At 41.7% G+C, this 27,951-nt stretch overlaps 1 protein-coding gene across 4 annotated transcripts; it reads left to right on the forward strand.

The window, feature by feature from the left end:
- Positions 1–60: 60 nt before the first annotated feature.
- On the forward strand, positions 61–27,842 carry zbtb41 (zinc finger and BTB domain containing 41). Of its 4 annotated transcripts, none has more exons than XM_078407732.1 (13): positions 61–128; positions 1,303–1,522; positions 5,324–6,173; positions 8,239–9,549; positions 12,371–12,578; positions 14,927–14,996; positions 15,165–15,312; positions 18,207–18,336; positions 18,577–18,672; positions 19,198–19,304; positions 19,686–19,791; positions 23,945–24,033; positions 26,521–27,842. In XM_078407732.1, the coding sequence occupies exons 4-13, from the start codon at positions 8,412–8,414 to the stop codon at positions 27,171–27,173; spliced, it is 2,745 nt and encodes a 914-aa protein (XP_078263858.1). In that variant the 5' UTR covers positions 61–128; positions 1,303–1,522; positions 5,324–6,173; positions 8,239–8,411; the 3' UTR covers positions 27,174–27,842. The 4 variants fall into 4 exon arrangements, with proteins under 4 accessions (XP_078263858.1, XP_078263859.1, XP_078263861.1 ...); XM_078407733.1 differs by having other exon boundaries at positions 5,324–5,504; XM_078407734.1 differs by having other exon boundaries at positions 83–128; positions 1,310–1,522.
- The last annotated feature ends 109 nt before the right edge of the window (positions 27,843–27,951 follow it).

Below are 27,951 nucleotides of genomic sequence, written 5' to 3' on the forward strand. Positions count from 1 at the left end.
AGTGGTCCATCGTGCTCCTCTAGTATCTCTCGTCACAGGTTGTTCCCCCGTCCCGGCGTGCCGCGCGGCAGCCCCGCGCATGCGCAGCGCAGCGCCCGGTGATGGCTGCTGTCGGCGACCAACAAAAGGTGAGAGAGATGGAGATAGAGATATGGAAAGATGGCGAGGGGGAGAGGGGGAGAGAGAGAGAGACGGGGAGAGAGAGAGAGACAGAGACGGGGAGAGAGAGAGAGAGAGAGAGAGATAGATGGGGAGAGGGGAGAGAGAGAGATAGATGGGGAGAGAGTATAGGGAGATGGGGAGGGGAGAGTGAGGGAAAGGGGGAGAGAGAGAGGGGAGAGAGAGAGGGGAGAGAGAGGAGGGGGAGAGAGAGGAGGGGGAGAGAGAGAGGGGAGAGAGAGGAGGGGGAGAGAGAGGAGGGGGAGAGAGACAGACACACAGACAGACAGTGAGGGAGAGGGGGGGAGAAGAGAGAGGGAGGTAGATAGAGGGAGATGGAAAGAGGGAGGGAGAGGGAGAGATGGAGAGGGAGGGAGATGGAGAGATAGGGAGAGAGAAATGGAAAGGGAGAGGGAGGGAGAGAGGGAGTGATGGAGGAAGGAGTGGGAGAGGGGAGGGAGAAGAAGAGGGAGTGGGAGGGAGAAAGACGGGGAGGTAGAGGGAGTGGGAGGGAGAAAGAAGGGGAGGTAGAGAGAGTGGGAGAGAGAGGGGGAAGAGGGCGAAGGGGGGGGTGGGTGGAGCACCTGGGGAGGGGGATGGAGAGAGTGGAATGCCAGGGGATGGAGGGTACCAGAGGGAGGGAGGGAGGGAGTGGGTGCCGGAGGAGAGGGTGAGAGGGCGTGCTGCATGAGAGAAGGATATGTGGATTGGAAGTGTTTAGAGGGCTAGGGACAAAATGTAATGCCAAATGGACAGGTTTGGCTGGAGGGTCTACTTGCAAGCTGTCTAGCACAATAGATCTAAGTTGGGTTCATCTGGGTGATTTCCACCACTCTGGAAAGTTCCCGACCTGAAACATTATCCATTCATTATCCATAGATGCTGCCTGGCCCGTTGAGTTCTTCCAGCACTCCCGGGTCCTCTTCACCCTGGTTGTTGAGTACAGTTCAATGATTCTTCATATAACTGCCAGAAATAGAGTTGCTAAGTCAGATGTGGGGGATTGAAAAAGTATTATTTTGCCAGTAGAAGGCTGATTCAGATAGTTGATGAGAGTGGCAGTATTGAACTGTGGACCCACTGTCCTTCTGAGTTGGGACGCTGCTTTTAACTTCTCTTGCCTTGTTTTGAATCCACCCCAAGCACACAGAATGAAGATCTTGATCTCTGATGACGGAAATGAAAGTGGGACTCAGAATCCAGCTTCTACAGCTGGGGAAGTATCCGTGCTAAACCACAACATTAATCCATTTACATCGTCAATTTAATGTTGCGAAACATCCCTTCGTACTCCACTGGAATGTTAACAAGCTGAGTCATATAAGAGAACATTAGAGCGGATGTACAAATCTTGGCCAGAGAGGTAAGTGGCTTAATGATAAAAATATAGACACAAATTTCAAAGTGGAATTCTAGAGCTTGGAGCCTTGGTAAATGAGGTAACATGAAGCTGTAATGATCAAGGTATACACACAATGCTGGAGTAACTCAGCGGGACAGGCAGCATCTCAGAAGAGAAGGAATGGGTGACGTTTCGGGACCAAGGGGTCTCGACCCGAAATGTCACCCATTCCTTCTCTCCTGAGATGCTGCCTGTCCCGGCTGAGTTACTCCAGCATTTTGTGTACACCTTTGATTTGTACCAGCATCTGCAGTTATTTTTCTACACAGCTGTAATGATCAAATCGCCAGGCTCCGACTTTGTGGGCATTTCAGAAACGACTGATCATCACTGACAGCGGCGCAGCTGATGAAGCTGCTGCCTCACAGCACGACACACCCGGCTTCAATCCTGACCTCTGGTGCTTTCTGCGTGGGGTTTGCACGTTCTCTCTGTGGCCGCAGGGGTTTCCTCCAGGTGTTCTGGTTTCCTCGAATATCGTAAAGTCCTGTGGGTTCATTGGCCCTCTGTAAATAGCCGCAAGGAGTGAATGCGAAAGTGCGAATACATAGAGCTAATGAGGCTGGTTGATCGATCAACGGTGTGGAATTGGTGGGCCATAGGCCCCTTTTCTGTGCTGTATCTTTTAATTTAATTCAGAATTTTTTTCAGAATTAAAGAACTGGAGAAAAAGCATAAATCCGATGAGTGTGACAGTGGTGAATGCTTAGGGAATCTCAAGCTGCTGATTTCTTATTCTAATGTGGTAATATGTCCTACGCTGCTTAAAAGGAGTGTTATTTTAATTTCAAAGTTATTAAGTAAATGCAGGGGGTGAAGGGATGTGGATCAGGAGATTAGTTTATCTTGGTATCATCTTCGGCACATATACATTTGCAGAAGGTTCTGTTCCTGTCCTGCACTGTTCTAAATTCTGATTTTTACAGTGCCCTCCGTAATGTTTGGGACAAAGACCCATCGTTTATTTATTTGCCTCTGTACTCCACAATTTGAGATTTGTAATAGAAAAAATAACATGTGGTTAAAGTGCACATTGTCAGATTTTATTAAAGGCTATTTTTATACAATTTGGTTTCACCATGTAGAAATTACAGCTGTGTTTATACATAGTCCCCCAATTTCAGGGCACCATAATGTTCGGGACACATGGGTTCACAGGTGTTTGTAATTGCTCAGATGTGTTTAAATGCCTCCTTAATGCAGGTATAAGAGAGTTTCCTCCAGTCTTTCCATCACCTTCGGAAACCTTTATTGCTGTTTATCAACATGAGGACCAATGAACAAGTTGTGCCAATGAAAGTCAAAAAGCCATTATGAGACTGAGAAACAAGAATAAAACTGTTAGAGACATCAGCCAAACCTTAGGCTTACCAAAATCAACTGTTTGGAACATCATTAAGAAGAAAGAGAGCACTGGTGAGCTTACTAATCGCAAAGGGACTGGCAGGCCAAGGAAGATCTCCACAGCTGATGACAGAAGAATTCTCTCTATAATAAAGAAAAATCCCCAAACACCTGTCTGACAGATCAGCAACACTCTTCATGAGTCAGATGTGGATTTGTCAATGACCGCTGTCCGCAGAAGACTTCATGAATAGAAATACAGAGGCCACACTGCAAGATGCAAACCACTGGTTAGCTGCAAAAATAGGATGGCCAGGTTACAGTTTGTCAGGAAGTACTTAAAAGAGCAACCACAGTTCTGGAAAAAAGATCTTTTGACAGATGAGACGAAGATTAACTTATATCAGAGTGATGGCAAGAGCAAAGTGTGGAGGAGAGAAGGAACTGCCCAAGATCCAAAGCATACCACCTCATCTGTGAAACACGGTGGTGGGGGTGTTATGGCTTGGGCATGTATGGCTGCTGAAGGTACTGGCTCGCTTATCTTCATTAATGATACAACTGCTGATGGTAGTAGCATAATGAGTTCTGAAGTGTATAGACACATCCTATCTACTCAAGTTCAAACAAATGCCTCAAAACTCATTGGCCAGCGGTTCATTCGACAGCAAGTCAATGATCCCAAACATACTGCTAAAGCAACAAAGGAGTTTTTCAAAGCTAAAAAATGGTCAATTCTTGAGTGGCCAAGTCAATCACCCGATCTGAACCCAATTGAGCATGCCTTCTATATGCTGAAGAGAAAACTGAAAGGGACTAGCCCCCAAAACAAGCATAAGCTAAACATGGCTGCAATACAGGCCTGGCAGAGCATCACCAGAGAAGACACCCAGCAACTGGTGATGTCCATGAATCGCAGACTTCAAGCAGTCATTGCATGCAAAGGATATGCAACAAAATACTGAAAATGACTACTTTCATTTACATGACATTGCTGTGTCCCAAACATTATGGTGCCCTGAAATGGGGGGACGATGTATAAACACTGCTGTAGTTTCTACACGGTGAAACCAAAATGTATAAAAATGGCCTTTATTAAAATCTGACAATGTGCACTTTAACCACGTGATTTTTTGTATTACAAATCTCAAATTGTGGAGTACAGAGGCAAATAAATAAATGATGGGTCTTTGTCCCAAACATTATGGAGGGCACTGGAAATTACTTAAATGCACCAGCTAATGCTTTGTTGGTATTGAGATAAGGACATCCTGTTGTGTTGTGTTTGTATATGCGGTGTCGGCATCAGAAATTCTTTCCCCTGACAATGCATTTTGCTGAGGAAATAGAGATTTAAATAATGTCTAATGTTTTGTTAATTGTTTAAAAAAAAAATCTAATCCTCAATTGGTGTTAGATGGACTTATTTCATCATGTGATCTGCATTCCAGCTTTGAATCTATTATTTGAGATGCCAAATATTTATTGCAAGTATTAATTTGAGAGATGAATTTCCGAGCTGAGTTGAGACCAGAATGATGAGCTTGCTTGAATATCGGTCAGACAGTTAGTTGGAATATTACTCTATCAATTAGACCGTATTCTTTCTGGTTTTGATCTTTTGTTGAATCTCTTGTTCCCAATATAATGGCATGTTACTGAAATTACTCTTAAGACGAACTGAATTTGTGTGGGGAAGAGTTGAACGTGTTTATTGTTGTCATGATTTAAAATGTATGTAATGGATGTTGAGTGAAAACAGAATTAGTCGTGATTCTTGTAGCACTTGGTATAGTTGAATAATGTGCCATGCACACTTCTTTATATAAAGAAGCAGCATTTAGATAAGGCAGAAATACTATTGGTATTGGTATTTAGAGATCACATTCACATATATATAACCCTAAATGGACATTTCCCCCCCCTACATCAAAAATCTTCTAACCCACCTCTCTAACTCCAGGTCCCTCAGGTCGGTCGACTTGGGGCTACTCACTATCCCGCGGTCTAGGCTTAAGCTCAGGGGTGACCGCGCTTTTGCGGTTGCAGCTCCTAGACTGTAGAACAGCATCCCTCTCCCCATCAGAACTGCCCCCTCCATCGACTCCTTTAAGTCCAGGCTCAAAACCTATTTCTACTCCCTAGCGTTTGAGGCCCATTGAGGAGGCGCTGTGAACTGTTTTGTATGTGCTGATATGTTCGTGTGCTACTGTATGTTTCATTTTTTTCCTTAGTACCTAAACAGATGTACAGCACTTTGGTCAATGTGGGTTGTTTTTAAATGTGCTATACAAATAAAATTGACTTGACTTGACATCCAATTTTGTGTTTTAATAATGTGAGGAATTGGAACATTATATTAGTCAAAATGTTTATCTAAGTCAGACCTAATTATGAGATTCTTGTTTCCCATAATAGACAGAAAGTGCTGGAGTAACTCAGTGGGTCAGGCATCACCTCTGGAGAAAAAGAATGGGTGATGTTTCAGCACAAACGGATCTCCTGGAAACAATTCCTCGCATCAGTACATAAACAAAAACCCAATGAAAGTAATGTACATGGTCACAGGTTTGGAGGGATATGGACCAAATGCGGGCAGGTAGAACTATTACCTGCGACATGTTGGCCGTTGTGGGCAAGTTGGGCCGAAGGGCCTGTTTCCACGCTGTATGACTGTCTTTAACCATGCATGGAATTTTTAAGCAGTCATAAAAAAGCTGAAGCTTTTCTTAATTCAATATTGTAACTGGACCTTTACATACATGACTATTTTAGTCCAGGATAAATGACCGAATCATTGTAAAAAAGCCAGACCATTCTTTGAAATGCAACGACATATTTAGTTAATACCTGGGCAGTGCTAACATTAAATTAATCAATTTAACATCTTCCGGATGTATTTGTGGTTAGTAATTTGGGGTTCTGACTACAAGTAGTACGAAGCATGAAATACTTTGATATCAAACGTAAATTGTTTGAAAATAATTTGGTTGTGATTATTATCTGTAACCAACACAATTGGAAGTACTGGATGGGTATGGGTTGTGTTTATTGCTAATTCTAGTATTTCTTTGTCTTATATGAAAATATGATATACATCGAGGATCTTGTCACACTTTGGGCAAAACCATACAGTTAAGTTTGTCCAAAGATATGACACAAAAAGCTGGAGTAACTCAGCGGGACAGGCAGCATCTGTGGGGAGAAGGAATGGGTGACGCTTTGGGTCGAGACCTTCAGACCCTTCTGAAGGGTCTTGACCCTAAATGTGAGTCTAAAGAAGGGTCTCGACCCGAAAGGTCACCCATTCCTTCTCTCCAGAGATGCTGCCTTTCCCGCTGAGTTACTCCAGCATTTTGTGTTCATCTTCGGTTTAAACCAGCTTCTGCAGTTCCTTCTTACACAGTTACGTTTGTCCTATTTGTTTAAATCTATTTACTTTTGATTGTAGACATGGATGCATTTTGTCAAAACACAGGAATAGTTTGGTACTGGGGGCAGTGGGTGAGGCATTGAAAACTCCTCTTCTTTGATTCACCCTATTATGGTGGACATGCATTCTTTACTTGCCTTGAAATTGGAGATAACTTTTTTTGTGGTCATAGAGTCATGCCTTTTTCTTTTTAAGGTGCTGCAATTATTAGTTTGTTGTTTTACTATGTGTTAAAATTCAGGTCATAGGACACTGCATTCGCAGCCAGTTTCCATGAGCAGATATGGAAATATCTGATGTGAACTGGATAAAGTTACTTAGAGCATGTTGAACACTGGGTAGTTATTTACTTATTACGATACTGCAAGAGACTATCTGTTGCCAAGTCCACTCTATCTCCCAGCAGCAAGGCTCATCTTCCCTCCATTTAATTCCCCCCGTAACACAGAAATCTATATACTAAAACTCTCGTTTGTTTGTTTGTTCCTGAACTACAGCCAAAACGGTACACGATAGCGTGATAATTTTAGGCCCACCTTACTCACCGTCGTCCCTTTGGTGCTAATGGGAGAAGTTTCATTTAAATTGGTGTTAAATTTTTTAAGTTATTCACATTTTAAAGTTTAAATCTATCTCCTAGGGAGGGAGGGAGGAAAGGGGAGGAGGGAGGATAAGGGGGGCTGAGGGGATGGAGTGGGGAAGTGGGGAGGCGGAGGGGAGGGGGAGGGTAGGGGAGGAGGGAGGGGGAGGAGAGAGGGAGGGGAGGGGAGGGGGGGAGGGGAGGGGGGAGGAGAGGGTGCTGCACCAATGCAGGAGAAGTTTTGGGCCCAACGGGTCCACTTGGTCTAGTTTATTCATAAAAACAGAAAATAGGTGCAGGGGTAGGCCATTCGACCCAGCAGTGCCATTCAATATGAGGCTGATCATCCAGTATCAGTACCCTATTCCTGCTTTCTCCTCATATCCCTTGATTCTGTTATCCCTAAGAGCTATATCCAACTCTCTCTTGAATACATCCAGTGAATTGGCCTCCACTGCCTTCTGTGGCACAGAATTCCACAGATTCACAATTCTCTAGGTGAAAAAGTTTTTCCTCATCTCGGTCCTAAATGTCTTACCCCGTCTCTCTCACGGGGCCATTTTCTTGCCTATGTGAAGGGTAAATTTACAGGAATTGGCTAAACTCCCAGCCTTTGGGACAGAGTTGAAAACCCATGGGGATCACAGGGAGAACATGCAAACTCCACATAAGCAGCACCTGAAGTCAGTATTTGGGTGTGCTCAGGTGATTTGTGCCTTTAAGTGCCCAGGCCAAGTTTCTGATAGCTGCTAATCCACCCAGAAATGATAACTAGCATAATCCCATGTGCACACAATGGCTTTTCTGCGTAAATCATGCACAAGACAGTCCTCAAACAAATGCCATTTCTGGACAACAAATCTATTAGAGCGGCATGATGGCGTAGCGGTAGAGCTACTACCTTACAGCACCAGAGAAGTGGGGTCGATCCTGACAAAGGGTGCTATCTGTACAGTATTTGTACGTTCTGCTTGTGACCACATGGGTTTTCACCGAGATCTTCGATTTCCTCCCACACTCCAAAGACGTACAGGTTTGCAGGTTAATTGGTTTGGTGTAAATGTAAATTATCCCTAGTGTGTGTAAGATAGTGTTGGTGTGCAGGGATCGTTGGTCATCGCGGACCCGGTGAGACGAAGGGCCTGTTTCCGCATTGTATCTCTAAACTAAACTAAACTAAAATAATTATTGTTTTGAACAGTACTGTGGAAACTTGACATTAAGTGCTGACTGGGCAGAATTTTAAAAAAATTGATCAGTATTTGGTATGAAGCAAAGTCATGTTGTAACCTTGTGTAACATATTTTAATAATCTTGCAGGGCTGATGAATGTTGCAGCCATTCTGAGAAGATGGAGTAGTTTGGGGACATCTGATGAATATTACAAGGAAATCTAATGTTGAGAATGTCTACCTATTCCACAATGACAGTCCACTGTATAGCAGCAGACTGAACAGAGTCAATATTCGTCCTCAGCGATTTTAATACACACCATGTCTCAGAATATTGACAGTTCTTATCAAACTGGTTCAAATTTAACTGGTGCGCCGTGCAAAGACGTTTTCTTGGATTTGCAGGCAACAAAATTTGAAAATCTATACTATGGTCCCAGGTTGATTCAAAACATTTCAAGCGTTGCAGACAATCTTGATGTTCCTTTAGGACAATCGTCACCAATTGTACATCTGCGATCACTGCTGCATAACAAGAATCTGTTGAAATACATGAATGATGATCGACTCAAGCAGTCACCTTTCTGTGATTTAGTTATCATGGTGGAAGGAAAGCATTTTTGTGCCCACAAGGTGGTTGTCGCAGTGGGTAGCAGTTATTTCCATGCTTGTTTAAGTAAAAATCCAAACGTGGATAGTATCCAATTGGACCATGTGAGTTACTATGTTTTCCATCATTTGTTAGAATTTTTGTACACCTCTGAATTCTTCATTCAGGATAGCGAAATCCCTTCAATTTTGGAAGCAGCACAGTTTCTGGACATAATAGATGCAGTTAAATTGTTGACCAGTAATGAGAATGTGTCCAGGTCAACCCAAACAGAATCGCTCGCTGAAAACAATCAGTGCTTGGAAGAAAAGGATGCTCACGAACCCACTGCCAAAGTCCAGCATAACAATGTTTGCACCTTCTGCAATAAAAGTTTCTGTTATAAAAAATCCTTAGAGAATCACATAACTAAAGCCCACAATGCCAGCTCCCACAGACAAGAAGACAGTTCTGATGCAGCAAAAACGGAAGTTGCACGAAGCAGGTGGTCAATGCGGACACGCAAATGCCCGGCAAAGTTTGAGAGCAAGAGCGTTGACAACACGGATGTCTCTGAAGATGAATATTCAAGTAAAAGTAGTAGTGACATTGAGAATGACAATGATGACCACGAAGGGACAGAAAGTGAAGATGAAATGGAAGAAGTTGAAGCAAAGCTTGCAGAAATGGAAAGAGAGGAAGAAATTCAAAGGGATGTTGAAAATGATGAAGAAACTGCTGAAGATGATTCCCTAGATGCTGATGAAATTGAGCAAAATGTTCCCAAAGAATTACCTCCGGTCATTTTACAGACTGGAAGCAAGAAAATACTCCAGTGCCCAAAATGTGATAAAAGTTTTGACCGAATAGGTTGGTAAGATAATTTGCTTTTAGTTAATTTTTGTTGAAGGGTCTCGGCCCAAAACATCACCTGCCCATGTTCTTCAGAGATGCTGCCTGACCCACTGAGTTACCGCAGTACTGTGTGTCATAGTTGATTTTGGTTCCCATTCAGGAGAATCTGACTTATATGGAAACAAAATTAGTATCTAAAATTTAAATTTGGCGAAACCCCACAGCAATCTCAGGTTTAATTATCATATGTAAATATGTGTACAGTAATAGAATCTAACATCTGACATGTAATTTTGAACTTAATTCCATTTCGTCAAAAGGGATCGAAGTGTGTCTAATCGTTACTAAAATACAGATGTATTTTCGATGCATGTTCCAGTCCCTAGTTCGAGTCATAGAACCCTACGGCCCAACTTGCTCATGTCAACCAAGATACTCCATCAACAATAGTTCCACCTGCCTGCGTTTTGCCGACATCCCCCTAAATCGTTCCTATCCGTGCACCTGTTCAAATGTCTTTTAAATGGTGTTATAGACCCTGGCTCCTCTGGCAGTTCGTTCCAAATATCCACCACACTGCGTGATAAAATTGCCCTTGGATTCCGATTGAATTCTTCCCTCTCGCCTTAAAACTATCTCTTGTGGTTCTTGATTCCCCATCTTCGGGTAAATGCCTCTATGCATTTACCGCATCTATTTTCATCATGATCTTCTACCTCTAAGATCACCCCTCATCATCCTTCATTCCATGGAATAAAGTCATAGCATGTCCAACCTCTCAATATAGTTCAGCACCTCAAGTACTGACAACATGCTTGTAAATCTTTGTTATACTCTCTGCAGCTTAACAACGTCCTTCCTGTAGTAGGGTGACCAAAATTGAACATAATACTCGAAATGCCGTCTCACCAACATCTTGTGCAACATCTGTTCCGAATTTGTATGTTTTCCCCGTGACCTGCGTGGGTTTTTGCCGGGACTTCAGGTTTCCTCCCACACTCCAAAGACGTACAGGCTTATGGGCTAATTGGCTTGGTAAAATTGTCCCTAGTTTGTGTAGCATTGAGATAGTGTGCAGGGATTGTTGGTCGACTCGGTGCATTTCTAAACTAAACTGAAGAATAACATCCCAATTTCTATACTCAGTACCCTGTTTGATGAAGGCCAATGCACCGAAAGTCGTCTTGACCACTCTATCTGCATGTGACACCACTTTCAAGGAACTATGTACCTGTTCTCCTACATCCCTCTGCTGTACAACACTCCCCAGGGCCCTGCCATTCACTGTGATTGTCTTGTCCTGGCTTGACCTCACAAAATTCAACTCATTGCACTTATCTACATTAGACCCCATTAATCATTCCTTAGCCCACTTGCACAATTGATCAAGTTCCTGCTGGGATTTTTGATAACCATTTTTGCTATCTACTATACCACCCACTTTAGTCTCATCTGCGAACTTACTAATCATGCCTTCCACATTCTCATCCATATCGTTGATATACAGCACAAATAGCAATGGGCCCAGAACAGACCCCTGAAGCACACCGCTATCACAGGCCTCCAGTCCGATTAAACAACTTTCCACCACTGCTCTCTGCTTCTTTCCATGAAGCTAATTGTCCATCCAGTCAGCTTGCTCCCCCTGGATCCCATGCGATCTAACCTTCCTGAGCAGTCTACCATGTGGAACTTTATCAAATGCCTTGCTGAAGTGCATGTAGACAACATCTACGGCTTTGCCATCGACCTCGCCAAACCTCAAATTTGTGAGGTTAGGCAAGCCTAGTCTGAAGAAGGATCCGGACCTGAAACGTCAGCTGCCCATTCCCTCCACAGATGCTGCCTGACTCTGAGTTCCTCCAGCACGGTGTTTTAAATACTGTTTCTGGTTTGCAGCGAATTACTGCATGTGTTGTGCTTTTTTTGTTTTTTGCGAAGAAATTTCTGCATTCCACAGATTTACAACTCTCTGACTGAAAAGGTTTTTCCTCATCTCTGTTCTAAATGGCCTACCCCTTATTGTTAAACTGTGGCCCCTGGTTCTGGACTCCCCCAACATTGGGAACATGTTTCCTGCCTCTAATGTGTCCAACCCCTTAATAATCGTATATGTTTCAATAAGATCCCCTCTCATCCTTCTAAATTCTAGTGTATATAAGCCTAGTCGCTTCAGTCTTTCAACATACGACAGTCCCGCCATTCCGGGAATTAACCTAGTAAACCTACGCTGCACGCCCTCAATAGCAAGAATATCCTTCCTCAAATATGGAGACCAAAACTACACACAGTACTCCAGGTGCGGTCTCACTAAGGCCCTGTACAACTGTAGAAGGACCTCTTTGCTCCTATACTCAACTCCTCTTGTTATGAAGGCTAAAATTCCATTGGCTTTCTTCACTGCCTGCTGTACCTGCATGCTTCCTTTCAGTGACTGATGCACTAGGACACCCAGATCTTGTTGTACGTCCCCTTTTCCTAACTTGACACCATTCAGATAATAATCTGCCTTCCTATTCTTACCACCAAAGTGGATAACCTCACACTTATCCACATTAAACTGCATCTGCCATGCATCCGCCCACTGGCCAAGTCACCCTGCAACCTCATAGCATTTTCCTCACAGTTCACACTGCCCCCCCCCCCCCCCCCCCACTTTGTGTCATCTGCAAATTTTACTTTTAATCCCTTCATCCAAGTCATTAAAGGTGCTGCCTGACCCGCTGAGATACTCCAGCACTCTGTCTTTTCATTTTAACAGTAAAGCTGCCTGTAAACTCTCTGTAACTTTATTTTGTGCCTTAACTTTTTCTAATCGCATCTTGGATTTTTTCAGGAAAATATGAGTGCCACAAGCGTGTACACACAGGGGAAAAACCTTTTGAATGTGACATTTGTAATCAGCGTTACTCCACCAAATCCAACTTAACTGCTCACAGGAAGAAGCACAATACTCAAGCTGCTTTTCAGAGAAAGGAGCAAAAATGTCCATTTTGCAACAAGCTGCATGCAAGCAAAAAAACATTAGCAAAGCATGTGAAGCGGTATGTAAAACTGTTGCCTGTATCATATTATAATGTTAGTATGTCTTTGTTTTCAGCATACTGTTGGTAGAGGAATTGTATTTAAATTGACAAAGGTGATTGTTCTGTTTTGATCATATCTGTCCTATACTTGCACTACCTATGTAGGTGGCACTGTGGTGCTTGCTGCTGGTAGATCTGCTGCCTCACAGGTCCAGAGACTCTTGGTTTGATCCTGATCTTGTGTGGAGTTTGTATGTTGTCCCTGTGTACCATGAGTCGGAAGGTTTAGAGAGATATGGATGAAATGTGAGTAAATAAAGCTAGCTTAAGTGGGTACTTGGTCAGCAAGGATAAATTGGGTCAAAGGTTCTGTTCCCTTACTCTATCATTTTAGTAAATGTCATCAAAAAGTTCCAGCCCAAAAACCTACGAGAGCTTTCACAGGTGGCAGAACATAAACGTCAACTGTGTTGCTGTAATAACTCTCAATGTCATCTATCAATTTGTGAAATGCAGAGATATTTAAAACTGATATTTAAAAAAGAAAATTAAGCAGCAAAAGTCGGTATAGATAGACCAATCTTAAAAAAAAAAAAAAAAATCGTAACATTTAAAAAGAATTAAATGAACAAATTTTTTTAATTCGGAAATTCCCTTTCCCATTGCTTCATACCCACAACACTAAATTTTCGCAGGAGGCAACTTCCCTGGTGTAAATGTTGGAGAATTTTATCGACTGGGTTTTATAATTTGATTCCATGTGGAGTCGTAACGGTGGTCAAACAGAAAGGTTCTGAGTTCTGGGACTATTGCTATTGATGACGTATTTGCAGAACACCCGATCGTGGTGGATAAACACCAGCAGTTTTTCTTTGCAGCTGGGGGTGTTAGCCTGCAAGATTGGGCCCATCAAGTTTCTTTAGCTTTGCCAAAAAATAAATAGTTATATTTTGCTGATAGGTTTGGAAATAAATAAAAAGACTTTTTCAAAAGAAATGCTGCCTGCATTCTTTTTCCTTGCTAATTTTGTAAGCATTTGGTGAACAAAATTGTCACAAAGTAAAAAATGGAGCTTTAATTTTATAGCAGTAACGAATAACAGAAAATGTGTGTGTCCTGCTGCCTTAAAATTGCCTTGGTGAGGAATGAAGTGTTATTGCAATTGAAGTATAATCTATTTTATAGTTGGTGAAGGGAAGGTCTGAATGTTTTTGATATTATTAATCACACCACTGAGGGGAACTAAAATTTATCAGTGGCTGATGGTGCACAGATTAGACTTTTAAAAATTGTATTGAATTATTTCAGATTTGCTAGAATGCGTTCTCTGTGAAGAGGTTTGCAGCGAATTACTGCATGTGTCGTGCTTTTTTTGTTTTTTGCGAAGAAATGTCTGCATCCCCCTTATGCCAGTATGTAGCTGATTGGCTAAGGGGGCTTATTTTAAGTGAATCTCCATCGTGTTGGATACTTTAGTGCACAGCTGCCCTAATGTGGAAGTTCAGGAAAGAGTCAAGAGTGTTTAATTATCATATGTTTTGAAACAGAATAATGACATTTTTACTTGCAACAGCAGAACATTGAATTCTCTAATTTTCAATAACTAACCTACAAACACCATTCCTTTTCTCCACCCCTCTCCCCCCCTCCCACTTTTTCCCCCTCTCTTCCCTGTCCCCTATCTCGATGCGCACCCATTTCTCATTTTCCTGTTCTCCCATCCCCTTCCACCTCTTTTCCTTACACTAGTTTCAGAATTCATGCCCTTTTTATCCTTATCTTGCACTTTTTGACTTTTCATCTCTGGTGTTTGTCCAACCAGCTGCCAATCAAAAAATCACCTCACCTGTATCCACCTATCACTCGCCGGACTTTGTCCTGCCCCATATATCTTCCAGCTTATTTCTCCCCCCCGCCCCCCCACCACTACAATCAGTCTTAAGAAGGGTCCCGACTCTAAACGTCACCTATCCATGCATGTTCTCCAAAGGTGATCCACATAAAGTAAAAAATGGAGCTTTAATTTTATAGCAGTAACGAATAACAGAAAATGTGTGTGTCCTGCTGCCTTAAAATTGCCTTAGTGAGGAATGAAGTGATATTGCAATTGAAGTATAATCTGTTTTATGGTTGGTGAAGAGAAGGTCTGAACATTTTTGATATTATTAATCACACCACTGAGGGGAACTAAAATTTATCAGTGACTACACGCTGATGGTGCACAGATTAGACTTTTTAAAATTGTATTGAATTATTTCAGATTTGCCAGAATGCGTTCTCTGTGAAGAGGGAAAAATTGTTTGCTTTATTCAAGCATCTTTAATTGTGATTAGTAACGTTACGTCTTGATTTGGGAATATTTACAGGTTCCACCCAGATAATGTCCAGGAGTTTTTTGCTGCCAGAAAAAAGAAGAGTGAAGCATGGCGATGTGATGTAAGTTCTTTTCCATTTCTCCACCCAGACCTCTCCCACAAACTCACTTATCAAAGTAAAATGTGTAAGTGGCAGCTGTCTTTAATCTGCTCTTGCCCTGCCGTTAGATTGCAGTATTTGAAGTTTTGGAACTCTCATGATTTTTGTTTGCTTTTCTTTTGGCCGTAGGTATGTAACAAAACATTCACACGGAGACCTCATCTTGAGGAGCATATGATTCTTCACACACAGGATAAACCATTTAAATGTAGTTATTGTGAGGAGCATTTCAAATCAAGATTTTCAAGGCTTAAACATCAGGAAAAATTTCATCTGGGTATGCAGAAGTCCATATGATTTGGATTTTTACATTTTAACAATGTATGTTATTCCATTCAGAGCTTGTTTTGATTGCATTACTGATCATCAATTATCATCTTGGCTTTTTGGTTCAGTCTGAAAGCAGTTCTTGTTATATACTGCTACAATTTCAGTTTGGTTGTGTGGCATTATTGGTCTGATTTCACTATTTATTTAATGTTGTAAAATAAAGTACTTAAGCTCAACTTAATTCATCGAAATGCCCTCTGCATGTTCTTGGACTTGTAGTCAACTGATATCCATGTGCGATGATGTGTTTACTTGATCAGGTAGGCACAAAATGCTGGAGTAACTCAGCGGGTCAGGCAGCATCTCAGGAGAGAAGGAATGGGTGACGTTTTGGGTTGAGACCCTTCTTCAGACCGATGTCAGGGGAGGGGGCGGAACAAAGATAGGATGGAGTAGGAGACAGGAAGACCAGTGGGAGAACTGGGAAGGGGAGGGGAAAGAGAGGGACAGAGGATCAAATATGCTGCACTATATAGTCATTTGGAATATCACATTAAATCTGCGCAGTGGTTAGAGTGAACAACACATTTATTATTAACTAGAAATGTGAACCAAGAAATACAACATAGGCAAAAGAAAGCTTCATAAAAGCTTTATTATTTTCCACAATATATGAAAGTTGTATGGGTTTTGGAAAGTGGAGTATAGAGTAAAATTAAGCGGACACAAATATAGTTTATTTTGCCAGGTACATTTTATGAATATTACTGTCAGTTTAGTGGAATTGTCAACACGTGATTTGGGTAATTGTGGATTCAAATCCTGCAGTGAATGTGGGCACCTGGTCTGAGCATTACCCGAGTGCAATATTGAGGGAGTGGTACATTGTTGGAGCTCTTTTTTTTCAGAGAGATACTCGGCCAAAATCTTACTTGCCTGTTTTTAAGTCATTGCAAAGGCAGGAAAAAGTATTTTAGTTGTGCTGTTTGTGCTTTAGTTTGATTAATCTTGCTGGAAGTAAATGCAGTTGCACTTGGCCGTATAACAAGAAGTAGCTGCCCTTTTAACGTATTAGTGATGAACTGCTACGAGACGTCGGGGACAAGTGAAGTGAATGATTAAATCTACATTTTTAATGAATGCTAAAAATTCAACAGGGTAGCTCCCTTGAGCTAAATGTGTAAGCTTTTCAATCAGTAAAACAGAAGACAGCATTCAAACGCTTATTTAAAAGAAATACTATCTGCGGCACATAATTCTCTATTAAAATCGAAAGCACCTTGTACTTAAGGTTAACATTTTTTTTAAATCAGACATGCGTAAGAATAGAACGATCTGATTCACATGTTTAACACACCAAAAAGAACACCTTTTAGCTGCTTCATCTTGCAGGATCATTCATTACATTCAATAGTAATTTTAAAGCAAAATAGTCTAATCTTAATTTTAGGTACTTTACAGTCTTGGTTAATGATATTCAGTTATAGTTTTATGCTGCTGCATTGACCTTAAGTGCCATTTTTCACATGCCTTCTGGAAGTTAGTAATGAAATATGTCTCTTCATCTGAACTGTTCTTTCCTTTTTAAATTAAATTTCTCTCCTTTCCTGTTTCTTTCAATGACCTGAATTTTGCAGTCATTGCTGAGGTAACGTCAACTGTTATTGCCCTGGAACGAATCAGTTAGAATCAGCCCAATCTGCCAGAAAATTGGGAATCAAAAAAACATAATTTCAGCTGATAGTTTAAACCATATTGCAGAACAAGTAGTAAATGCTGAGAGATTCAGTTAAACCCAAGATGGCAGGCAAAATATTGTGAATAAGCATTGTTTAAAAAATCACGTAGAGATATTTTGAAGTATTTGGTGGCATTATTAAAATTAGGTTCTTTATAGTAAGCAAGTTTGCTGAGCCTTGGTAAACCAATAGAAGTTCACTTCAACCTCAAGCAACAATGTTACGTCTTTGTACTGAATGTTGCACTCATTGTCCTTTATCTGTGCATTGTGGACTGCTTCATTGTACGCGTGTATACGCTCTTCTTTAACTGGTAACATAAAAGCTTTTCACTGTACTTCGGTACATCTGGCAATAATAAACTAAGCTATGCTCAGTTTTGGTCTCCTAATTTGAGGAAGGACATCCTTGTAATTGAGGCAGTGCAGCGTAGGTTCACGAGATTGATGGCGGGACTGTCGTATGAGGAAAGATTGAAAAGACTAGGCTTGTATTCACTGGAGTTTAGAAGGATGAGAGGGGATCTTATAGAGACGTATAAAATTATAAAAGGACTGGACAAGCTAGATGCAGGAAAAACGTTCCCAATGTTGGGGGAGTCCAGACCCAGGGGTCACAGTCTTAGAATAAAGGGGAGGCCATTTAAAACTGAGGTGAGAAGGAACTTTTTCACCCAGAGAGTTATGAATTTGTGGAATTCTCTGCCACAGAAGGCAGTGGAGGCCAATTCACTGGATGAATTTAAAAGTGAGTTAGATAGAGCTCTAGGGGCCAGCGGAATCAAGGGATATGGGGAGAAAGCAGGCACGGGTTACTGATTGTGGATGATCAGCCATGATCACAATGAATGGCGGTGCTGGCTCGAAGGGCCGAATGGCCTCCACCTATTTTCTATGTTTCTATGTATTTAAACATTGACGGTGAATCAGTATTTAAAATAAATGTTAATTGTTCTTTAACTCAAACACCGTTATAAACATCTTGTAAAATTTATTTATGAAATTTGTGTTGCACTATAAAAATATTGTGTTCAGGACGAGGCATTGCATGCTAGTCTTCGATCTGGGGACCAATTTTTAGTTATCAATTTGATGATTGGAAACTAGTTTTAACTTTTTGGCGCATTGAACTTTGACGGTAACGTAAAGTTTATCACTTTCAGGGCCTTTCCCTTGTGATATTTGCGGTCGGCAGTTTAACGACACAGGGAATCTCAAACGACACATCGAATGCACTCATGGAGGGAAAAGAAAGTGGACTTGTTTTATTTGTGGGAAGTCTGTCAGGGAAAGGTAAAAACAAGATGCAGCAAATCACTTGTGAATTTTAGTATCTGCTATTGAAACTTTTCCTAAATATTTTGTAACTAAATAATTTATGAATCGACTTGAGCACAACGTTTTTTTTTTGTCATCTTGCATGAGACAAAGTTGAATTTTGATGACCTACTCTGCTTTTGGCAATTTGAAAACATTCTCTTATTTGACAAATCCCAGAAATAACGCTCATTTTATTTTATTTTTTAAAAACAGAACCACATTAAAAGAGCATCTTCGGATCCACAGTGGGGAAAAGCCACATCTTTGCAGCATTTGTGGGCAGAGTTTCCGTCATGGTAGTTCGTACAGGTAAGAGCACAAAGACTGTGTTACTTATTGCCTCAAACGGATTCATTTAAGTTATTGTGACCTTTAATTAGTTAAATAGCAAGTTAAATTTTTCACTTTATATGCTTGAGACATCCTGTTCAAACTTTATTTTAGAGAAACAGCGCGGAAACAGGCCCTTCAGCCCACCGAGTCCGCACCAACCAGCAATTTAATTTTCATCCCGTCTTCCCCCACCCCCGTCATACACTAACACTATCCTACACACTGTGGACAGTGTTTACAATTTTACTGAATCAAATTAACCTACAAACCTGTATGTCTTTGGATCGTGGGAGGAAATGGGAGCACCCTGAGAAAACCTACATAGTCACAGGGAGAATGCACAAACTCCGTACGGACAGCACCCACAGTCAGGAATGAACCCCGAGTCTCTGGCGCCGTAAGGGAGCAACTCTACCGCTGTGCCGCAGTGCTGTTGATTTTGTGTTTCAACAGGGAGAGATGCTATTTGAACATCTTTGTAATCTGATGTTTTGTTACTAGATTACATCTCCGAGTACATCATGATGACAAGCGCTATGAATGTGAAGAATGTGGGAAAACCTTTATTCGCCATGACCATCTCGCCAAACATAGAAAAACCCATTCAGGTAAAGTGGCTGGGGAAATTTATCCCTTTGTGGCTCCCCCTGCACCTTTGTAGTTGTTAGCTTGATTTCTGAATGTTTCCAGTTTTTTTTCCTGTAAATTATTAGAATGCTAAATCACTAATGTTACATTTTTCTCACCTTGACAATGTTAAATTTTAAAATGTCTAATTCCTGCACTGCATGATTTCACTTGGAGACATTAGATTCTCAAGCTGCATTAACTTTATGAATATTTTTGTTACTGGACTAATTTCACAAAATTTAAAATATATTGTAATTGTTTTGCGTTTAAGCATTTGGTCATTTTTTTAGAAGAAGTGCAGCTGTAAAAGCTGGAATCTAATTTTATATAATAATCTTTTTATAACTTTTTCTCAAAAGGAGAAAAAGCTCATCAATGTGAAGAATGTGGAAAATGTTTTGGCCGTAGGGACCATCTGAGTGTTCACTACAGAAGTGTTCATTTGGGAGAAAAGGTCTGGCAGAAGTAAGTCAAATATCTGCTTGAGTTGAAATTGCTCAGTTTAAGTAATCACATTTGAAGTTCACGGGGAAAGAAATTTGTGATATTTTAAATTAGATTAAATATTAAGTAATTTTCTTCAAGAAATTCCTTCTATAAGAGACATGCAGCATGGAAAGAAACACTTCAGCTTAACTCGTCCATGCTGATCAAGGAGCCCCACCATTTCTAGTCCATCTAAATCTTTCCACCTGTCCAAGTGGTTTGTAAATGTCGTAATTATACCTGCCTCATCTACCTCCTCTGGTAGCTCGTTCCATGTACCTACCACTATGCACTATGTAGTCGAGCTCATTGAGTGTTGCTGAAACTGCACTCATAGGGTCATAAAGCATTGAAACAGGCCCGATGGCCCAATTTGCCCAGACGGACCCCTAGGAAAGTGAAGAGTATTCCATCGCATTCCTGACGAGCCTTGTGGAAAGTGGACAGAATTTGGGGAGCGAGGAGGTGAGATTCTTGCCTCATGGCCTCTGACCTGCTCTTATAGCCACTTTGTGTGTGTGGCTACTTCAGTTCAGTTTCTAGTCACTGGTCGACTCCAGGATATTAATGGGGACAAATTTATTGATGGCAAGGGCTGAGATAGGGTTTGACAGATAGATTTTTCTGTTGCCTGGACAAAGCCCTTCAACCGAATTAGACTGTAATAATAATAATAATAATGCATTTTATTTATATAGCGCTTTTCATATACTCAAAGATGCTTTACAGAGATTTAGAGAACATAGGGAAATGAATAAATAGATAAATAAGTAAATATGTAAACGAACAGAGAAAGGAGACAGAAGGTGAGGTGACCTTCAGTGGTTGAAGGCAGTACTGAACAGATGAGACTTCAGCGATGTTTTGAATGTGGTGAGTGTGGAGGAGTCTCTAACGGTTTGGGGTAGTGAGTTCCATAGGGTGGGAGCAGCGATGGAGAAAGCCCTGTCCCCCCAGGATCTGAGTTTGGTCCGGATGTGGGGGGATAGGAGATTGGCAGCAGCAGAGCGGAGGGTGCAGGTGGGAGTGTGCCTGTGGAGGAGGTCGGTCAGGTAGGATGGGGCCAGGTTATGGAGTGCTTTGTAGGTTATGAGGAGGATTTTGTACTGGATTCTCTGGGGGATGGGGAGCCAGTGGAGTTTGTAAAGGACGGGGGTGATATGGTCACGGATCGGGGTGCGGGTGAGTAGACGGGCAGCGGAGTTTTGAATGTATTGAAGTTTACTGATGATTTTTGAGGGTGCGCCATAGAGGAGGCTGTTGCAGTAGTCCAGACGGGTGGTGATGAAGGCGTGGATGAGGGTTTCTGCAGCTGTGGAGGAGAGGGATGGACGGAGACGGGCAATGTTTTTGAGGTGGAAGAAGGCTGTCTTTGTGATGTGTTTGATGTGTTTGTCGAAGGAGAGGGTTTGATCAAAGATGATTCCAAGATTCCGGATGTGAGGGGAGGTGGATACTGGGAGACCATCAATGTTGAGAATGAAGTTTTGGGTGGATTTGGTGAGCGTTTTTGGACCAATGATGATGATTTCAGATTTGTTGCAATTGAGTTTGAGGAAATTTGATTGAAGCCAAGATTTTATTTCAGTGATGCAGTTTGTCAGTGTAGGGTGTGTGGTGGGGGAGATTGACTTGGTGGAGATGAGGAGCTGGATATCATCGGCGAAGCAGTGGAAGTTGAGACCATGACGGCGGATTAATTGACCAAGGGGGAACAGGTAGAGGATGAAGAGGAGGGGGCCAAGGACTGAGCCTTGGGGGACACCTTGTGGGAGGGGAGCGGTGGGGGATTTACAGTTGTTAATGGAGATGAACTGGTGTCTGTCAGAGAGGTAAGATTTGAACCAGGATAGGGCTGTGCCGGTGATGTTAAGGGAGGTTTCAAGTCGGGTGAGGAGAATGGAGTGATTTATGGTGTCAAAGGCGGCGCTGAGGTCAAGTAGGATGAGGATGTTGAGGTTGCCAGCGTCGGAGGAGAGGAGAATGTCGTTTGTGATTTTGAGGAGCGCAGTTTCAGTACAGTGGTTTGAGCGGAATCCGGATTGGAAAGTTTCATAGAGGTTATTGGTAGAGAGGTGGTATTTGAGTTGGGAAGCTACAGCACGTTCCAAAACTTTGGACAGAAAGGGTAGGTTGGAGATTGGTCTGAAGTTGTTTGGGGTGTCAGGGTTTAGACAAGGTTTTTTCAGAATGGGGGTGACAGCAGCGATTTTGAGGGATGGCGGGACAATGCCAGTGGACAGGGAGGAGTTTATTGTTGCAGTGATAAGTGGAGAGAGAGCAGGAAGGCAGGCCTTGACAAAGCTGGAGGGGATGGGGTCCAGAGAGCAGGTGGCAGTTTTTATTCCTGTGAAGAGGTCAGAGAGGTCGGTGGTGGAGATTGGGGAGAACTGAGGCAGGGGCTGACAAGATAAGGGGGGGCAGGTGGTTTGAGGGGGAGCAGGTGCGTTGGTGGTTAAGGTGCTGTAGATGTTGTCTATTTTGCTTTGGAAGAATGAAAGGAAAGTGGTGCATTTGTCAACTGTGAATGATTGGGAGATGGTGTCCAGAGGGCTGAGGAGTTTGTTTATTGTAGAGAAGAGTGTTTTTGGGTTTCCGGAGCCAGAGTGAATTATTTGAGAGTAGTAGGTGGAGTGGGGGCGGGAGAGGGCATCGTTGTAGTGCTGCAGGTGGTCTTTGTAGGCTTGGGAGTGAATTGTGAGACCTGTTTTGTTGCGGAGTCTTTCAAGTTGGCGGGCATGAGTTTTCATCACGCGGAGTTCAGGGGTAAACCAGGGAGCAGAGTGGGTGAAGGAAACTGTTTTGGTTGTACCAGCCTGAACAAGTCACTGCAGTAGAGTTTGCACATTGTAGCCATGTGCTGGCGGCAATTACTGGCTGTGAGACTAACTAGATTGATTGAAAAATGCAGCATGGAAACAGATCCTTCAGCCCACCGTGTCCACGCTGGCCATCGACCACCCGTTCACACCAGTCCTATGTTGGCCCACTCCCTCCACAGTAGGGGTAATTTACAGAGGCCAATTAACCTACAGAACCGCACGTCTTTGGTACGTGGGAGGAAGCTGGAGCACCTGGAGGAAACCCACGCAGTCACAGGGAGAACGTGGAAATCCCACGCACACAACATTTGGGTTGAATTAAACCCAGATCTCTGGGTCAAGTCAAGTCAATTTTATTTGTATAGCACATTTAAAAACAACCCACGTTGACCAAAGTGCTGTACATCAGTTCAGGTACTAAGAAACGAACATACAATGGCACACAAACATAACAGCACATACATAAACAGTTCACAGCGCCCCCTCAGAGGGCCTCAAACGCTAGGGAGTAGAAATAGGTTTTGAGCCTGGACTTAAAGGAGTCGATGGAGGGAGCAGCTCTACCCGCTGCACCACTCTGCTGACCAAACTAAGCCAGCCATTGACAGGAAATGGAATCGGCAGTATGATATTGAGTAACAGTCAAAGAAAGTGAATACCCTTAGTTGGATGAAGGGATGACACATTATAAACTAGACATTGGACAAGATATTTAATTAACTGAGTAAATGAAGAATTTGGCAGCAATAGAGTATGTCATTGATCTACACGTGACTGAGCATTCATTGGATGGGGCTAATAACAAAAGCAGCACTTTATGGGTCAAACACCGAAGAATTGGAAGTCAAAGTGCTGTGTTGCTGTCGTATATGCATTTCTTGAGTGTAGCTGTGGCAATATTCACTGTCTTCTGACAGTGGAGGGAGGAGGCAGTGTCCAAGATCACTGCAGTATTGATACAGTTACTTCAATTGCCTTCAATAGTCTCCACTGTCGTAGGTAAATATTAAAATTAGGAGCTATGTGGGTAGAATGTTAACTGAGCTTTGGTGGATGAACAATGACAACAAAAACATCTAACATTTTTCCAAAGACAGTCATGCAGCTTCAGGGTAACTCAGCAGGTCAGGCAGCATCACTGGAGAAAATGGATGGGTGGCGATCTAAGCGTCCCAACCTGAAACGTCATCCTTTTACTCCAGTGATGTTGGCTGACCCGTTGAGTTACTCCAGCACTCTGTCTGTTTATCTTTTGTATAAACCAGCATCTGCAGTTCTTTGATTCTAACATTTTTCCATACCGATTACAGGTACAAAGCCGCTCTTCATCAATGTGAAGTATGCAAAAAAGAATTTAAAGGAAAGTCAAGCTTGGATATGCATTTTAGGACGCATTCAGGTATCCGGATAATACGCTTGTGACAGCTTTCGCAGCTGTGATCTATTTCACTTTGCTCTCTTCCTCCGTCTTATTAATTTCATTAAACTCCCCTTTAATTTCTCTAGTCTGCATTTGAGATTCATAAGTAATCATGTTTTGCATGCAAAGTTTCAATGGTTGTCAAGGTGTTTAAATTATTGGATTTTTATCCAACACGGGGGTATCAAAGGTTATGCAGAGAAGACAGGAGAATGGGGTTGAGAGGGGAGATTTTGATCAGCCATGATCGAATGGCGATGCAGGCTCGACGGGTCGAATGGCCTAATTCTGCTCCTATGTATTATAATCTTATGTTTGTATTATTGATCCAGCGATGCAAGTTCGAATCCTGTTGCAGCATCTGAGGAATCTACATTGAGTAAATTTGCAATTAAATTTACTCAATGTAATTTGGAATTAAAAATCTAGTAACAGTGACCATGAATTTATCTCCATATCCCATAAAGGATTTATTTATAACGGGCAGCACGGTGGTGCAGCTGCAGAGTTGCTGCCTTACGTTGTTTGCAGCGCCAGAGACCCGGGTTCGATGCACAGTGTCTCTTGCCCAGAGTAGGTGAATTGAGGACTAGAGGGCATAGGTTTAAGATGAAGGGGAAAAGATTTAATAGGAATCTGAGGGGTAGTTTTTTCCACACAGTGGTGGTGGTGGGTTCATGGAACAAACTGCTGAGGTGGTAGTTGAGGCAGGGACTATCCCAATGTTTAAAAAGCATTTAGACAGGTACATGGCTAGGACAGCTTTGGAGGGATATGGACCAAACGCAGGCAGGTGGGACTGGTGTAGCTGGGACATGTTGATCAGTGTGGGCAAGTTGGGCCAAAGGACTTGTTTCCACACCGTATCACTCTGACTCTCTTTAAAAAAATGTGTAGATCATGAAAATTTCAAAATAGTAATTCGTTTCCAAGATTGACCCAAGAATAATGAACTTACGGTTGCAATTGGTGCCACCCTTGTTTCCTTGCTTCTATTTTCTACCGATATCTTTGTCAGTCTGAAGAAGGGTCTCGACCCGAAACGTCACCCATTCCTTCTCTCGAGATGCTGCCTGTCCTGCTGAGTTACTCCAGCATTTTGTGTCTACCTTTGATTTAAACCAGCATCTGCAGTTCTTTCCCACAGATCCTTTGTCTTTTAGTTTGTTGGGCCACATTTAACGTATTTGTAATTGGTTGATAAGTATTATAATTTATGTGAAGTGTCTTAATATGTACAACCAAGGATCGTCCATTGGAACATTAACTCTGGATTTACTGAGACACATAATAGTTTGTTTAGTATAGACACCGTAGACTGATGGTAGAAGCTTGATGTAACTTGATTTATTGATGATAAGTAATGGGTTTCCTGGGGAATATGATCACTTGCCAGGTAAAATATGTTTGAATTGAGTAAAACAATAAGGTGTAGATTGTGACAGCAATTTGTTCTTCTCACCATAGTGATGGCTGCCATTTTCTAAATGTGTTGATTGTGTCTTCAAATAGGTCAGTAATGATCAAATTATGTACCTACATCAACGGTGGAGTAATTTCCAAATTGAACGTAAACTCCTATAACACATTTCATATCTGAACTGCCTCCCTGAATTTTCTGGTTTTCAAAAATTCAATGTTGGCTAATCACAAGGCAGATATTCCATAATGTGTTGCCCAAAGTGTGAACCATTTTCCGGACCAAGTCAAATTTACATGAGCTTCCTCTGCCCCTGGACCATTTTCCAGGCAGGCTAGCTAGTGCCTGGTGCAATCTCTGCATTAATTCTTAACTCTCAGCGGAGCATCAGAACACTGGTGCAGGAATCGAGTGCTTGCATGCCTTTTTGAGAACCTCTTCAGTTCTTTTAACCGATTCCAAAACTCTAATTCTGAGAATAGCTGCAAACCTGGAAGCCCCTTTGAGTAATATCACAATTTTACAAAACCAGCTCGGTATACTGAATCTATCCTGTGAGGTATTGTGGTTGATGAAAATGTGTACAGGGATTTCATTTGTCAGCCTTTCAAAAGTCAAGGAGTCAAAAGATTATACATAGTAGAAACCTGCAAAGTACAGCTTTAACTGGTATATCAAGTATTGATATTTCACCTTTGTATCCAAAATTCCCTTAGATCTTAAGCCCCAAATCTTACAATATAGATGGAGAAAATTGCCTATTTGTTTCGGGATACTTGTTTTTGGTTCTAAAAAATGTTGAACTTTGCTTTCATCGGTTCGATAATGATCTTTGTAAGATTACGCATAATTTGTCTTGAATTCTTCTACTTCAACACAATTGGATTGAATTGTTTGGAGTTGATTACGTAGCATTAATCCAGGTACCCCCTAATGCTAAGATCTTGTTTTGAAAATCATAATTCAGAAAAAATTAGTGAGGAATGTATCGTAATCTGCTTCAAGGCTCAAAATAAAACATAGCCAAGGTGTTTTCTTTGCCACAGGTGAAAAGCCCTATAAATGTCAAGTTTGTAACCAAGCATTTCGAATTAAGAAGACTTTAACAAAACACATGGTCATCCATTCAGATGCCCGCCCATTCAACTGTCATCATTGCAATGCAACTTTCAAACGGAAAGACAAACTGAAGTATCATATGGATCATGTTCATGGCACTAAGTCAATAGAACAGCCAATTGTGGCTGCTTGTGAAGTGAAAATGGTATCGCAGGAGTTGTTATATGCACAGGATGGAAAAATGTACCAAACGGAAGCTAAATCATATTTGCATCAAAATAAGGACTATTCAACAGAGAACAAAACAGCGATTCAGAACCTTCATGGAGATGTGACACTTGTACCAGTACAGATAGGTGCTGCTACTGTACAGTCTGATGCTCCAACACATACTGCAACTTTGGGTTCACAACCTCACAGCCTCCTTCACCCCCAACAACCATCTCAGCAGACTGATTTTCAACGAGCCACAGACCTTGCATTTCTGGAGAAGTATACCCTTACGCCACAACCTGCCAATATTGTGCATCCAGTTCGTGATGATCAAATGTTAGATGCCAGAGAGCCGTCATATCTTGGAACTTTACTTGGACTTGACACAGGTACACCTGTGCAAAGTATTTCTAATGTAGAACATTAAATCCAATGAACAGCACACTGTGGAATTTTCTTATGCAGGAAAGTGAAACTTTTAATTCAAAATTTGATATAAATTGTGTATCATGTCGATCAATTGGTATGATTTGCTCCCATCATCCATGTTTTTGTACTGTGGGAATGTTTATAATTATGAATTTTAAAACAATGGATCTGTCATTTTATATTTACCTACGTTCAGTCTATCATCCAAATGCAAGGCTTGCCTATTCCATATACATTGTGTTTTAGCTCCAGTTGTAAGATGACTATTTTAAACTATTAAAACCCAAAGATGAATGTTATAGATTAATATTAAAGCAATCATATTTATTATAATACCTTCATGTTTATTGGGGGATGAAAAAAGATTTGGGTTGTTTCTTCCCTTTTACTCACATGGTTATCCTCTATGTGAAATTAAATTGACCATGCAACCTGAAATCTCTGGATGTCTAATTCTTTAGAAGCATTTCAGTAAGAAACTAGGTTTCCTAAATTTAGACCCAAGACAACCAGTATCATATACATGCTTTAATTCTGACTGGTAGAAATATTTTGACATCAAATTCAGTCACATCACGATATATTCTTTTTGGTTCTATTGAATGAGAAGTTGAAATCAGCCCCTTATCCTGGAAATGAATTTATGATAGTGAAACATACACCAATTGAAATCTAAGGTAGACGCAAAAAGCTGGAGTAACTCAGCGGGTCAGACAGTATCTCTGCAGAAAAGGAATAGGTGACGTTTCGGGTCGAGACCCTCAGTCTGAAGAAGG

This window comes from Rhinoraja longicauda, chromosome 11, assembly GCF_053455715.1.
Source record: "Rhinoraja longicauda isolate Sanriku21f chromosome 11, sRhiLon1.1, whole genome shotgun sequence".
Lineage (NCBI taxonomy): Eukaryota > Metazoa > Chordata > Chondrichthyes > Rajiformes > Arhynchobatidae > Rhinoraja > Rhinoraja longicauda.

Excerpts from the sequence above, each read along its gene's own strand:
- zbtb41 (XM_078407732.1), top strand. The coding sequence starts at position 8,412 with ATGTCTCAGAATATTGACAGTTCTTATCAAACTGGTTCAAATTTAACT. Across the intron at positions 12,579-14,926 it reads TTAGCAAAGCATGTGAAGCG|GTTCCACCCAGATAATGTCC; the intron begins GTATGTAAAACT and ends GAATATTTACAG. Across the intron at positions 24,034-26,520 it reads GCATTTTAGGACGCATTCAG|GTGAAAAGCCCTATAAATGT; the intron begins GTATCCGGATAA and ends TCTTTGCCACAG.